General features: G+C 44.3%; 1 protein-coding gene across 5 annotated transcripts in view; it reads right to left on the reverse strand.

The window, feature by feature from the left end:
- Window positions 1-14,031, reverse strand: part of LOC137325098 (mucolipin-2-like) — a 102,628-nt gene that overhangs the window by 69,941 nt on the left and 18,656 nt on the right. For 3 of the 5 annotated variants that reach the window (XR_010963814.1, XM_067989818.1, XM_067989814.1), the window contains exon 1: window positions 10,034-10,584. Coding sequence is in view for 4 of the 5 variants with exons in the window: in XM_067989818.1 (XP_067845919.1) it covers window positions 10,034-10,300 (267 nt within the window). In the remaining variant the exon portion in view is untranslated. Of the gene's footprint in view, window positions 1-10,033; window positions 10,585-14,031 lie in introns of those variants that run through there. The other 2 variants (XM_067989817.1, XM_067989815.1) reach the window with 2 other exon arrangements.

Here is a 14,031-nt window from a genome sequence, read left to right on the forward strand (position 1 = left end):
ATTTCCTTTTGAAAGTTATTATTGAATCTGCTTCCACCGCCCTTTCAGGCAGCGCATTCCAGATCAGAACAACTCCCTGTGTAAAAAAAAATTCTTCGTCTCTCTCCTGGTTCTTTTGCCAATTATCCTGAATCTGTTTCCCTTGGTTACCGACCCTCCTGCCAGTAGAAACATAAGAACATAAGAACATAAGAAATTGGAGCAGGAGTAGGCCAATCGGCCCCTCGAGCCTGCTCCGCCATTCAATAAGATCATGGCTGATCTGATCCCAACCACAAATCTAAAGAACACAAGAAGTCGGAGCAGGACCCGGCCACATAGCCCCTGGGCCCTCTCCGCCACCCACAGGGCATTGACCGATCCGAACTCAGCTTCATGTCCAAATTCCTGCCCGCTCCCCATAACCCCTAATTCCCTTTACTTCTAGGAAACTGTCTATTTCTGTTTTAAATTTATCTAATGATGTAGCTTCCACAGCTTCCTGGGGCAGCAAATTCCACAGACCTACCACCCTCTGAGTGAAGAAGTTTCTCCTCATCTCAGTTTTGAAAGAGCAGCCCCTTATTCTAAGATTATGCCCCCTAGTTCTAGTTTCACCCATCTTTGGGAACATCCTTACTGCATCCACCCGATCAAGACCCTTCACAATCTTATATGTTTCAATAAGATCGCCTCTCATTCTTCTGAACTCCAATGAGTAGAGTCCCAATCTACTCAACCTCTCCTCATATGTCCGCCCCCTCATCCCCGGGATTAACCGAGTGAACCTTCTTTGTACTGCCTCGAGAGCAAGTATGTCTTTTCTTAAGTATGGAGACCAAAACTGTATGCAGTATTCCAGGTGCGGTCTCACCAATACCTTATATAACTGCAGCAATACCTCCTTGTTTTTATATTCTATCCCCCTAGCAATAAAAGCCAACATTCCGTTGGCTTTCTTGATCACCTGCTGCACCTGCATACCAACTTTTTGATTTTCTTGCACTAGGACCCCCAGATCCCTTTGTACTGCAGTACTTTCCAGTCTCTCGCCATTAAGAAAATAACTTGCTCTCTGATTTTTCCTGCCAAAGTGCATAACCTCACATTTTCCAATATTATATTGCATCTGCCAAATCTCCGCCCACTCACCCAGCCTGTCTATATCCCCTTGCAGGTTTTTTATGTCCTCCTCACTCTCTACTTTCCCTCCCATCTTTGTATCATCTGCAAATTTTGATATGTTGCACTCGGTCCCCTCCTCCAAATCGTTAATATAGATTGTAAAGAGTTGGGGACCCAGCACCGACCCCTGTGGAACACCACTGGTTACTGGTTGCCAGTCCGAAAATGAACCATTTATCCCAACTCTCTGCTTCCTGTTCGATAACCAATCCTCCACCCATGCCAGAATATTACCCCCAATCCCGTGATTTTTTATCTTAAGTAATAATCTTTTATGTGGCACCTTGTCGAATGCCTTCTGGAAGTCTAAATACACTATGTCCACTGGTTCCCCTTTATCCACCCTATACGTTATATCCTCGAAGAACTCAAGCAAATTTGTCAGACATGACTTCCCCTTCATAAAGCCATGCTGACTTTGTCCTATTAAATTATGCTTATCTAAATGTTCCGTTACTGTCTCCTTAATAATAGACTCCAAAATTTTACCCACCACAGATGTTAAGCTAACTGGCCTATAATTTCCAGCCTTCTGCCTACTACCCTTTTTAAATAACGGTGTTACATTAGCAGTTTTCCAATCTGCCGGGACCTCTCCTGAGTCCAGGGAATTTTGGAAAACTATCACCAAAGCATCCACAATCCCTACTGCCACTTCCCTCAAGACCCTAGGATGGAAGCCATCAGGTCCAGGGGATTTATCCGCCTTGAGTCCCATTATTTTACTGAGTACCATCTCCTGAGTGATTTTAATCGTATTTAGCTCCTCCCCCCCGAGAGTCCCCTGTTTGTCCAGTGTTGGGATATTCTTAGTGTCCTCTACTGTAAAGACTGAAACAAAATATTTGTTCAGCATTTTTGCCATCTCCATGTTTCCCACCATTAATTTCCCGGTCTCATCCTCTAAGGGACCTATGTTTGCCTTAGCCACCCTTTTTCTTTTTATATAACTATAGAAACTCTTGCTATCTGTTTTTATATTTTTTGCTAATTTCTTTTCATAATCTAACTTCCCTTTCTTAATCAATCCTTTAGTTACTTTTTGCTGTCTTTTGAAGAATTCCCAATCTTCTATCCTCCCACTAAGTTTGGCTACCTTATATGTCCTTGTTTTTAGTCGGATACTATCCTTGATTTCTTTACTTAGCCACGGATGGCTGTCATTTCTTTTACACCCTTTTTTCCTCAGTGGAATATATTTATTTTGAAAGTTGTAAAATAACTCCCTAAATGAACACCACTGCTCATGTACCGTCTTACCCTTTAATCTATTTTCCCAGTCCACTTTAATCAATTCCGCTCTCATACCATCATAGTCTCCTTTATTCAAGCTCAGTACGCTTGTTTGAGAATCAACCTTCTCACCCTCTAATTGGATATGGAATTCAACCATGTTGTGGTCGCTCGTTCCAAGGGGATCCTTAACTAGGACATTATTAATTAATCCTGACTCATTACACAGGACCAGGTCCAAGGTTGCCTGCCCCCTTGTAGGATCAGTTACATACTGCTCAAGAAATCCATCCCTGATGCACTCAATGAACTCGTCCTCAAGGCTGCTCTGCCCAATTTGATTTGTCCAGTTAATATGATAATTAAAATCCCCCATAATTATGGCTGTTCCCTTATTACATGCCCCGACTATCTCCTGATTAATACTTCTTCCAGCAGAGTTGCAACTATTAGGAGGCCTATATACTACGCCCACTAATGTTTTTTTTCCCTTATTATTCCTTATCTCCACCCAAACTGTTTCATTATCTTGATGCTTTGTCCCAATATCATTTCTCTGTATTACAGTGATTCCTTCCTTTATTAACATAGCCACCCCACCTCCCCTTCCTTCCTGCCTGTCCTTCCTGATTGTTAAATACCCTGGCATATTTAATTCCCAGTCGTCGTCACCCTGCAGCCATGTTTCTGTAATGGCCACAAGATCATACCCATACGTAGTTATTTGTGCCGTTAACTCGTCCATTTTATTACGAATGCTACGTGCATTCAGATAAAGAACTTTCAAATCTGTTTTGTGACGCTTAGTTCCTGCTTTTTCCTTTTTTAACACTTTACCTATTACTCCATACCTTCTGTCCCTTCCTGTTACGCTTTCCTCTCTCTCCCTGCTCAGGTTCCCAACCCCCTGCCACTTTAGTTTAAACCCTCCCCAACAGCACTAGCAAACACTCCTCCTAGGACAGCGGTCCCGGCCCTGCCCAGGTGCAGACCATCCGGTTTGTACTGGTCCCACCTCCCCCAGAACCGTTTCCAGTGTCCCAGGAATTTGAATCCCTCCCCCTTGCACCATTCCTCTAGCCACGTATTCATTTGAAATATCCTCCTATTTCTACTCTGACTAGCACGTGGCACTGGCAGCAATCCTGAGATTACTACCTTTGAGGTCCTATTTTTTAATTTACCTCCTAACTCCCTATATTCTGCTTTTAGGACCTCATCCCCTTTTTTACCTATATCGTTGGTGCCTATGTGCGCCACGACAGCTGGCTGTTCGCCCTCCCCCTCCAAAATGTTCTGTAGCCGCTCCGAGACATCCTTGATCCTTGCACCAGGGAGGCAACACACCATCCTGGAGTCTCGGTTGCGGCCGCAGAAACGCCTGTCTATTCCCCTTACAATTGAGTCCCCTATCACTATAGCTCTGCCACTCTTTTTCCTCCCAGCCTGTGCAGCAGAGCTACCCGTGGTGCCAGGAAGTTGGCTGCTGCTGCCTTCCCCTGATAAGTCATCCCCCCCAACAGCATCCAAAGTGGCATATCTGTTTGAGAGGGGGATGGCCACAGGGGACCCCTGCACTACCTGCCTGCATCTCTTACTCTTCCTGGTGGTCACCCATTCACTTCCTGCCTGTATACCCTTTACCTGCGGTGTGACCAACTCGCTAAACGTGCTATCCACGAGTTTCTCTGCATCGCGAATGCTCCACAGTGAGTCCACCCGCAGCTCCAGCTCCGAGATACGATCGGTCAGTAGCTGCAGGTGGACACACTTCCCGCACACATGGTCGGCAGGGACACTGGTAGTGTCCATGACTTCCCACATCTTGCAGGAGGAGCATATCACGGGTGCGAGGTCTGCTGCCATGACTTGCCTTAGCTTAGTTACCCCTTTTAAATTACGTTGAAATTAGAAAATGTTAACTATACTAGGGACCTAGGTTCACTAAAAAAAAAACACTATCTGCTATAAAACCTGCAGATCTTCCCTTTCTTATTACTTTACTTACAGTAAAATGGTAGAAATACTCACCTGAACCTACTCACCAATCAGCTGCCTCCCCTGTGCCGTGTCACTTTCTGACTGGTGACGTCACCCTGAACTCTGCCGCTGGTCTCAGAGTCTCGCTCTCAGAGTAAGCTCTGGTCTCGCTCTCTCCCGCCGCTCACCGACTGGACTCTCGCTCTCTCCGCGCTGTTTATATCCCCGCTCTGGTCTCGCTCTCTCCCGCCGCTCACCGACTGGACTCTCGCTCTCTCCGCGCTGTTTATATCCCCGCTCTGGTCTCGCTCTCTCCCGCCGCTCACCGACTGGACTCTCGCTCTCTCCGCGCTGTTTATATCTCCGCTCTGGTCTCGCTCTCTCCCGCCGCTCACCGACTGAACTCTCGCTCTCTCCGCGCTGTTTATATCCCCGCTCTGGTCTCGCTCTCTCCCGCCGCTCATATTGAGTTGATTTCTTTAACAAAAGGCCGACAAGCAAATAAATAACAGAAATGTTTAGATTTACTGGAATGGCATCAGGGATAGGGGACTTCAGTTGCGTGGAGAGACCGGAGAAGCTGGGATTGTTCTCCATAGAGCAAAGAAGGTTAAAGGGAGCTTTGATAGAGGTGTTCAAAATCACGAAGGGTTTTGAGAGAGTAAATAAGGAGAAACTGTTTCCAGTGGCAGGAGGGTCGGTAACCAGAGGACACAGATTTAAGGTAATCAGCAAAAGAACCAGAGGGGAGATGAGGAGAATTTTTTTTACGCAGCGAGCTGTTCTGATCTGGAATGCACTGCCTGAGAGGGTGGTGGGAAGCAGATTCAATAGTAACTTGATATCTATATTGAAGGGGAAAAATTTGCAGGGCTATGGGGAAAGAGCTGTGGAGCGGGAATAATTAAATAGCTTTTTCAAAGAGCCAGCACAGGCACGACGGGCTGAATGGCCTCCGTCTGTGCTGTATCATTCTATGTAATCCAATACTCTATAGTAAAAACCCTTCAATCTAGCTCCTCAATAGGAAAACAAAAGGTTGGAGTCTAAATGCCAAGCTATTCTTTTACACATAACTTTTCTACACAGTGTTTCTTTTCTTGTCTTTCCTGGCACTGTGGGATCTTTGCCAATCTGAACCACACCTCTTGGAAATTCCAAACCGATTCTCAGATTCGAACAACTACAGCTCCTTATCTGGAACTCCCAACAGCAGTTACCTGGACTCCCTGGGTTTGAATGACAATTGGGCATATTTGAAACGTCGTACACACACCCGAAAAAAATCACGCTGTCCGCGTCTGAAAGCAGCTCGGCTCCTCCCTCAAGCTCCTCAGACAAAGACGAACCTTAGAACATTCATATCAAGTTAAGCTTGGGACAAGATTCTGGCCATAGCTAGTTTTTTTTTTAAACTTCACATGACTGGTGACTGAATTAAAGGAAACTCTACAAAACTAAAACAAGCAGAACTGCTTCATTTTTGATGTGGAGATGCCGGTGATGGACTGGGGTGGACAAATGTAAGGAATCTTACAACACCAGGTTATAGTCCAACAATTTTATTTTAAAATCACAAGCTTTCGGAGATTATCCCCTTCGTCAGGTGAGTGAGTGAAAGGTTCTCAAATCGCATATCTTATATTAGATATAAGATATAAGATATAATATAAGATATCTTATATTAGATATAAGATATAAGATATAATATTAGATATCTTATATTAGATATAAGATATAAGATATAATATTAGATATAAGATATAATATAAGATATGCGATTTGAGAACCTTTCACTCACTCACCTGACGAAGGAGATAATCTCCGAAAGCTTGTGATTTTAAAATAAAATTGTTGGACTATAACCTGGTGTTGTAAGATTCCTTACATTGCTTCATTTTTGACACAGCGTCTACCTTGAGTCCCAAGGACCTGGTTATAATCGTGGGTGTGATAGTGTAGTGGTTATTGATACTGGACTAATAATCCAAAAGATTGCGAATTCAAATCCCACCATTGCAGTATGAGAATTTGAATTCAGTTTTTTTTAAAATCTGGAAATATAAAGAGACCAGGAAGCTGTCGGATTGTCCGAATGCCCTTTAGGGAAGGAAACCTGCCGTCCTTACCCGGTCTGGGCCTGTATGTGACTCCAGTCCCACAGCAACGTGGTTGACTCTTAACTGCCCTCCGAAGTGGCCTGGCAATACATTCAGTTGTATCAAAAGTGCTACAATGCAGTGGATCAAGAAAGCAGCCCACCACCACCTTCTCAGGGCAACTAGGGATGGGCAATAAATACCGGCCTGGCCAGCGACGCCCACATCCCGAGAACGATTTTTAAAAAATCGTGTAACTTGCATTTCCTCGACCAGGTGCTCAATGCAAATGCTGTGAAACCAAAAAGGTCTGGGAGAAAGTCTCAGTTGCTAATCACATACTTTGCACAATCACCTTAGCCTGACATACTGCCAGTTACTTTTTAAAACAGGACACGAGTGAATGAAAAAAAGGGAAAAAAAAAAACTTGGAACTACTGTATCTGTAGCAGATGGTCAGGGATAATTAAAAGGCACTAACGCGATTCATTGTGCTCATGCTGGCCCAATAATCAGCCTGCTTCCTCATATCGTGCCTTTATTCAATGCCAAGGGACTATGAAGACAGGTCACTTGTATCCCCTTAGCTGTTTACAATCGCACAGTTTGCTACTTGGCAGTGTCTAACACTGCTCCAACCAGCAAAACACATCCTGTGCCAAAAGGGAGGAGGAGAGGCCTGAAACCTGCCAGAAAAATACACCAATCACAGATAGCAACGGACTTGAAGCCAGTGCTGAGTCATTGTGATCAAAGTTGAGCAGTGAAATGCTGCACCGATAATTGTTAAAACAAATAATAAAATGATCACGTATCCCGCTCCAGCAGATAGGAAATTAGCCGCCTGAATTCTAGTATCTCCCGTTGCACAACAGGGAATTATATCTTTGTGGGGAGGGAAGGTTTTCATATTTAACTCCTAATAAAAACATATGAAGCGGACAGGCTAACACAAGCTTGGTAAGCAACACCAATTGCTGGTTTCCTGGGTAACGTCACCACTAGGTGCAGTATTAAAGCCGTACAGACCAGAAGGCCGCAAGTGCAATTCCTGATTTTGTTCCAAGTTAGCCGATCTCAGCTAGGGCAGCAATCGAGGGCCGTCGCCACTGGCCTCTCACGGGCTGCAGAAAGGGGTGGAGGTGGAGCTCCTGATTGTTATCCAGTGACGCCGGCTGGAAATTGTGGCGGAGTGGACGTGGGGTTTAGCTGCGATGCTTCCCCGTGGTACAATAACCTGGTCTGGGTGCAAGCATGAAGCATGACCCCTCGGAAGAGTTGCTGAAAGGCTTTTGGTGCCTATAGGATCATCCCACAGCGACAGCCAATGCCTTGTGAGGGCCGGGTGAGTGGTGGGGGAGAAGAGCGAATTCGAGAGGGGGGGGGGGGAAAAAGTCAGCAGCGTTATAAAGGTCCAATGTGCACACTGGCTCAGTCTATATCAACCATACCTTGCCTCATATTAAAATCTGATTTATCGATTCAGTGCATCGTCCATTGCGAGCTTGGAAATCACACTCGTCTCCGCCTTCTGCGTCGACTGGATGCACCAACAAATGTATCCTAAAACTGGAACCGATCCTAATACTACACATCTGGTAGTATTACATAGAATCTACAGCCCAGAAACAGGCCATTTGGGCCAACTGGTCTATGGCGCATACAAGCCTCCCCCCCACTCTAATGACCTCTTCCCATCCTACCCCCATATCCCTCTATTCCCTTCTTCCTCATGTATGCAGCAAGCCTCCCCTCAAATATTTCAATGGTATCTGCTTCATGTTGCAGCCAGTTCCACATTCTCCGCACTGTGTGTATATAAAGAAATTCCTCCTAAATTCCTTTATTTAATCCATTAGTGGCTATCTAATATTTATGAACCCCCCCCCCCTTGTTCTGGGCTCACAAATAAGTGGAAACAGTTTCTCGATCTTCTCCCCTATTGAACCCCTTCATAATTTTTAAAGGTCTCCTCCTCAGAGAAGGGAGCCCCATCCTGCTCAATCTTTTTTGATAGTTACATAGAATTACACAGAATTATAGAATGTACAGCACAGAAACAGGCCATTCGGCCCAACTGGTCTCTGTCGGCGTTTATGCTCTACACGAGCCTCCTCCTACCCACTTCATCTCACCCTATCAGCATATCCTCCTATTCCTTTCTCCCTCATGTGTTTATCTAGCTTCTCCTTAAATGCATCTATGCTAGTCACCTCAACTACTCCTTGTGGTAGCAAGTTCCACATTTTAACCACTCTCTGGGTAAAGACGTTTCTCCTGAATTCTCTATTGGATTTATTAGTGACTAAATTATATTTATGGCCCCTAGTTCTGGTCTCCCCCCCAAAGTGGGAACATTTTCTCTACGTCTACCCTATCAAATCCCTTCATAATCTTAAAGACCTCTATCAGGTCACCCCTCAGACTTCTCTTTTCTAGAGAAAAGAGACCCAGCCTGCTTAATCTTTCCTGATAGGTATAACCTCTCAGATCTGGTATCATCCTAGTAAATCTTTTTTTGCACCATCTCCAATGGAGACCAGAACTGTTGCCAGCAGTGAGGTCTAACCAAGGTTCTATACAAGTTGCATCCTATCTCAAGCCACAATCAGTCAACAGAATCTTGGTCATCTCTCTATAGAACTATAGAAGCTTAAAGCACAAAAGGTTGCCATTTGGCCCTTTGTGTCTGTGCTAGCTTCTTTACTAGATCAATCCAAGATTAATCCCACTGCTCTGCTCTGTGCCCATAAGCCCAGTATCTTCCTTTCCTTCAAATATTTATCCAAATGCTCTAACAACCTACTATGAAAGAAATTTAACCTAATCTTACTCCTCACTCTCTGAAGATTTTAAATTAATCACCCTTCGTCACTGGCTCCCGACTAGAGAAAACATTCAGTCTATCAAAACTTTTAGTTTAGATACTTTAGATAGAGGTCTTTAAGATTATGAAAGGGTTTGATAGGGTAGACGTAGAGAAGATGTCTCCACTTGTGGGGGAGACCAAAACTCGGGGCCACAAATATAAGATAGGCACTAATAAATCCAATAGGGAATTCAGGAGAAATGTCTTTACCCAGAGAGTGGTGAGAATGTGGAACTCGCTCCCACAAGGAGTAGTTGAGGCAAATAGAATAGATGCTAGAAAACACATGCGGGAGAAAGGAATTGAAGGTTATGCTGGTAGGGTTAGACGAAGAGGGGTGGGAGGTGGCTCGCGTGGAGTATAAACACTGGCATGGACCAGTTGGGCCGAATGGCCTGTTTCTGTGCTGTACATTCTATGTAAAACTTTTCATAATTATAAATATCTCTTAAATCTCCTCATAGCCTTCACTGCACCGGTGGAAATAGTCCCCGTATCTCAACACCTCCCTCATAACTATAGTTTATATATATATATATATAGGTGGGATTAAATGGGTAGATGACCCTGATGACAAGATCGTCAACTTCATCTCAACAGGCCCCTTTAACTCAGTACATATGGATTGCTTAAAAACTCATAGCTAGGAACATTAGGTACATTTATTAGTGTCAAAAATGTTTGTTACCTGTGTCGTTACCATGACTATTTTCAGAATTTGCAAGCAAAGCTTCCAAGGGAATTGGCGCCTGGCTCTGTATTTTTCACATGGGCTCATGAAGAAAAAGTTGAGGTCCTCTCGCAGCCTCCTCTCTTCAGTCGTTGAGTCCACACTCGGGCTGGTGATGCATTGAAAGTCCGTCGCTTGGTCCAAAGACAAGCTATTTTCTGACATGCCTGTGCCCAGTTGTTTCCTGTGAAGAGCGTTAAACCCAAAGCATTCATTCCCCAACATTTGTTTTAAACAGCTTTAAAACAAAGAGCGACTTGTGCTCCGTCAGATCTGCTCCGAGTCCAGTGATTTCACTGCCTGTCCGGTTTTTATTTGATGTAAAATTGCAGATGTGGGTTGCTCGAGGGTGAATGCAGAAATTCACAGGATGTCATGACTCACCATGTCGCTTACCCTGGCTATGCGTGCTAAAAGCCAAAACGCAGAGTACATCAAAGCTTTAGCCTGACCCTTAAATGTTCCTTTCATGTGCGGACTTTCACTTCTGCCTTCCCTCTAGAAAAGCCCGAACTCTATTGCCAAATGGCTTTTTTTTAATGTTGATAATCCCTCAGTTTTGATAAGAGTAAATAATGGAGAAACTGTTTCCGGTGGCAGAAGGGTCGTTAACCAGAGGAAACAGATTGAAGGTAATCGGCAAAAGAACCAGAGGTGACATGAGGAAAAAAGATTTACTTAGGGGGAGTTGTTATGATCTGGAATGCACTGCCTGAAAGGGCGGTGGAAGCAGATTCAATAGTAACTTTCAAAAGGGAATTGGATAAATACTTGAAGGGGAGAAAATTGCAGGGCTATCGGGGAAAGGTCAGGGGGTGTAGGACTAATTGGATAGCTCTTTCAAAGAGCCGGCACAGACACGATGGGCCGAATAGCCTCCTTCCTTGCTGTATCACTCTATGATTCTATAATGGAAATGTGCAACCCTGTCCAGAATCAACATAATATAAAAATACTGACTGCAACAGCAAATTACTTCCACATTTGCTTTGAAAAGGAAAACCAGTTTTTCAGTCACTTTGACCAAAAACAGATATGCAGAACCACTTGAACAATATGTTTGAAAATATTTAATTTGGAAAGAGGAATCCAAACAACCAGGCAGTTGCACCAGATATTCAGTCCAACACGACCGTAGCTGATCATGCATGTAAATATATAAAGGTTGATGAAAATTCTACAGTTAAACATTTACAACAGCCTCCTTTGTTAACAACAAAAACTTGCATTTATATAGCGCTTATAAACGTAGTAAAATGTCCCAAGGCGCTTCAGAGGAGCAATTATCAAACAAAATTTGACACCGAGCCACATAAGGAGATATTAGGATAGGTGATCAAAAGCTTGGTCAAAGAGGTAGGTTTTAAGGAGGGTCGTAAAGGAGGATAGAGAGGTAGAGAGGTTTAGCGAGGGAATTCCAGAGCTTAGGGTCTAAGCAGCTGAAGGAATGGCCGCCCATGGTGGAGTGATGAAAATTGTCGATTCGCAAGAGGCCAGAATTGGAGGAACGCAGAGATCTCGGAGGCTTAGAGGAGGTTGCAGAGAATGGGAAGGGCGAGGCCACAGAGGATTTTAAAATAGTATTTTTCAAAATGCCACACAGTGGCCAAAGTTGGGTTCAAAATCTTCATCTATTTGCGGTCATGGAGCTAAACCTTCCACAATGACATGAGCTCAATTGGGAAAAGAATGCCAAGACAAGCCCACTGATTTAATTCATCTTCTTAAAGGTGCTGTCCAAGATGGAAATCAAAGAGCTGCTGAGAAAGACATACATACATACGGGTGTGAAAGAGAGAGGGAAAAAAATGAATGAGAAGAAAACGTAGAAATGTGCATTTCCTTTTTTAAATTCATTCTCGGCATATGAGTATCACTGGCAAGGCCGGCATTTATTGCCCATCCCTAGTTGCCCCTTGAGAAGGTGGTGGTGAACCTCTGCAGTCCATGTGGTGAAGGTACTCACACAGTGCTGTTAGGTAGGGAGTGCTAGGATTTTGACCCAGCGACGATAAAGGAACAGCGATATTTGTCCAAATCGGGATAGCATGTGACTTGGAGGTGATGGTGTTCCCATGCACCTGCTGCCCTTGTCCCCAAAATGTTCTGGGAAAAACCATTTGGTTGGCCCCAAAGCAGAATAAACAGGTAATGTGTTACAGCATGGGACTGGAAAGCTGTCGCTGTACAATGAGAAGATATCAGGTAATTCATATGAGGGTATTACCCACTTCCAAATATACGGCAATGTTATTTCCCAATAATTCACTGAAGATTAATATTGTGATAATCGTCCAGTAATTGTATCAAACATTTGAATGCAACACTCATGTCAACATTTACGTCCAGCTGAGAGGTCAGACAGGGCCTTGGTTTAACGTCTCATCCGAAAGATGGCACCTCCGACAGTGCAGCACTCTCTCAGTATTGCACTGGAGTGTCAGCCTAGATTTTGTGCTCAAGTCTCTGGAGTGAGATTTGAACCCACGATCTTCTGACTCAGAGGTGAGAGCGCTGAGGGATACACATTGGTACATGTACAATTGGCATCAATACTTAAAAGCCACCACAGACTCAAAACACACAAAATCTCAACATAAAATTAAACGAGTGAGAAACGCCGGGGCTGCATTTTCCGCAGGAAGGTCAGAGGAAATTACAAATGATTTTATTTTTGCCAATACCCAGGTATATAGGAACAAAGAAACAAGAGAAGGCCATTCAGCCCCTCTAGCCTGTTCCGCCATTCAATTAGATCATGGCTAATCTGTATCTTAACTCCATCTACCCGCCTTGGTTCCGTAATCCTTAATGCCCTTACCTAACAAAAATCTATCAATCTCAGTTTTGAAATTTTTAACTGACTCTACAGCCTTATCGGCTTTTTGGGAGAAGAGAGTTCCAGATTTGCACTACCTTTTGTGTGAAGAAGTGCTTCCTGACATCACCCCTGAATGGCCTAGCTCTACTTTTAAGGTTACGCCCCCTTGTTCTGGACTTCCTCACCCCACCTGCATGATCACCAGGACAAAGATTTATAGTAGCTTTATTTTGGCAACAAACTAGCCATTGTTGCAATCACAAGGGATAGGTGGGGAAAGCAAGAAAGAGAAAAAAAGACTTGCATTTATATTGCGCCTTTCACCTCAGGACGTCATCATCATCGTCGCTGGGTCAAAATCCTGGAACTCCCTTCCTAACAGCACTGTGGGAGAACCTTCACCACACGGACTGCAGCGGTTCAAGAAGGCGGCTCACCACCACCTTCTCAAGGGCAATTAGGGATGGGCAATAAATGCCGGCCTCGCCAGCGACGCCCACATCCCATGAACGAATATGAAAAAAAGGACGTCCCAAGTCGCTTTACAGCCAATGAAGTGCTTTTGAAGTGTAGTCCATGTTGTAATGTAGGAAGAGGAACGAAGGACATCATTTCTTGCTTCTCCCCCTCCTGCCCCCCACCCACCTAATTTTCTTTGGTATGGGTTATGTCTTCCTTCCCCCCCCCCCCCCCATCCCCGCTTCAAATCCCAGAATAGCCCGAGGTTTCCCCACGCACAATTCTTCACACCTGGCCGTGTCTGTCTCCGTGAAAGAGGCAAATATGAAATTCACAAAAACAACCCATTTTACAGTATATTCAAAAAGGAACCGATCTGAGCCAGTGATTTCAAAGTGGTAATATCTAACTCAATATCTCAGGAGAGCTGTCTACCATCACGCCTTAAGTTAGGTTCATTCCTTGCGTAAATCCAGCACATTTCAAACAAAAACGGGCCATACTGTAACTCCTGCACTAGTTGCATCTTCAAATAGAATAGCCCCCTCCGGTACTTCATCCAAGAGGCTATTTTTCACATCAGCCTAGAAGCCGGTTGTTAACAGGCTATTCCACTATGGAGGGCAGTACAAGTTGCATCGGATCCTGTCCTCATTTGACATTACACACATGTACA

Source organism: Heptranchias perlo, chromosome 9 (assembly GCF_035084215.1).
Source record: "Heptranchias perlo isolate sHepPer1 chromosome 9, sHepPer1.hap1, whole genome shotgun sequence".
NCBI classification, from domain to species: Eukaryota; Metazoa; Chordata; class Chondrichthyes; order Hexanchiformes; family Hexanchidae; genus Heptranchias; species Heptranchias perlo.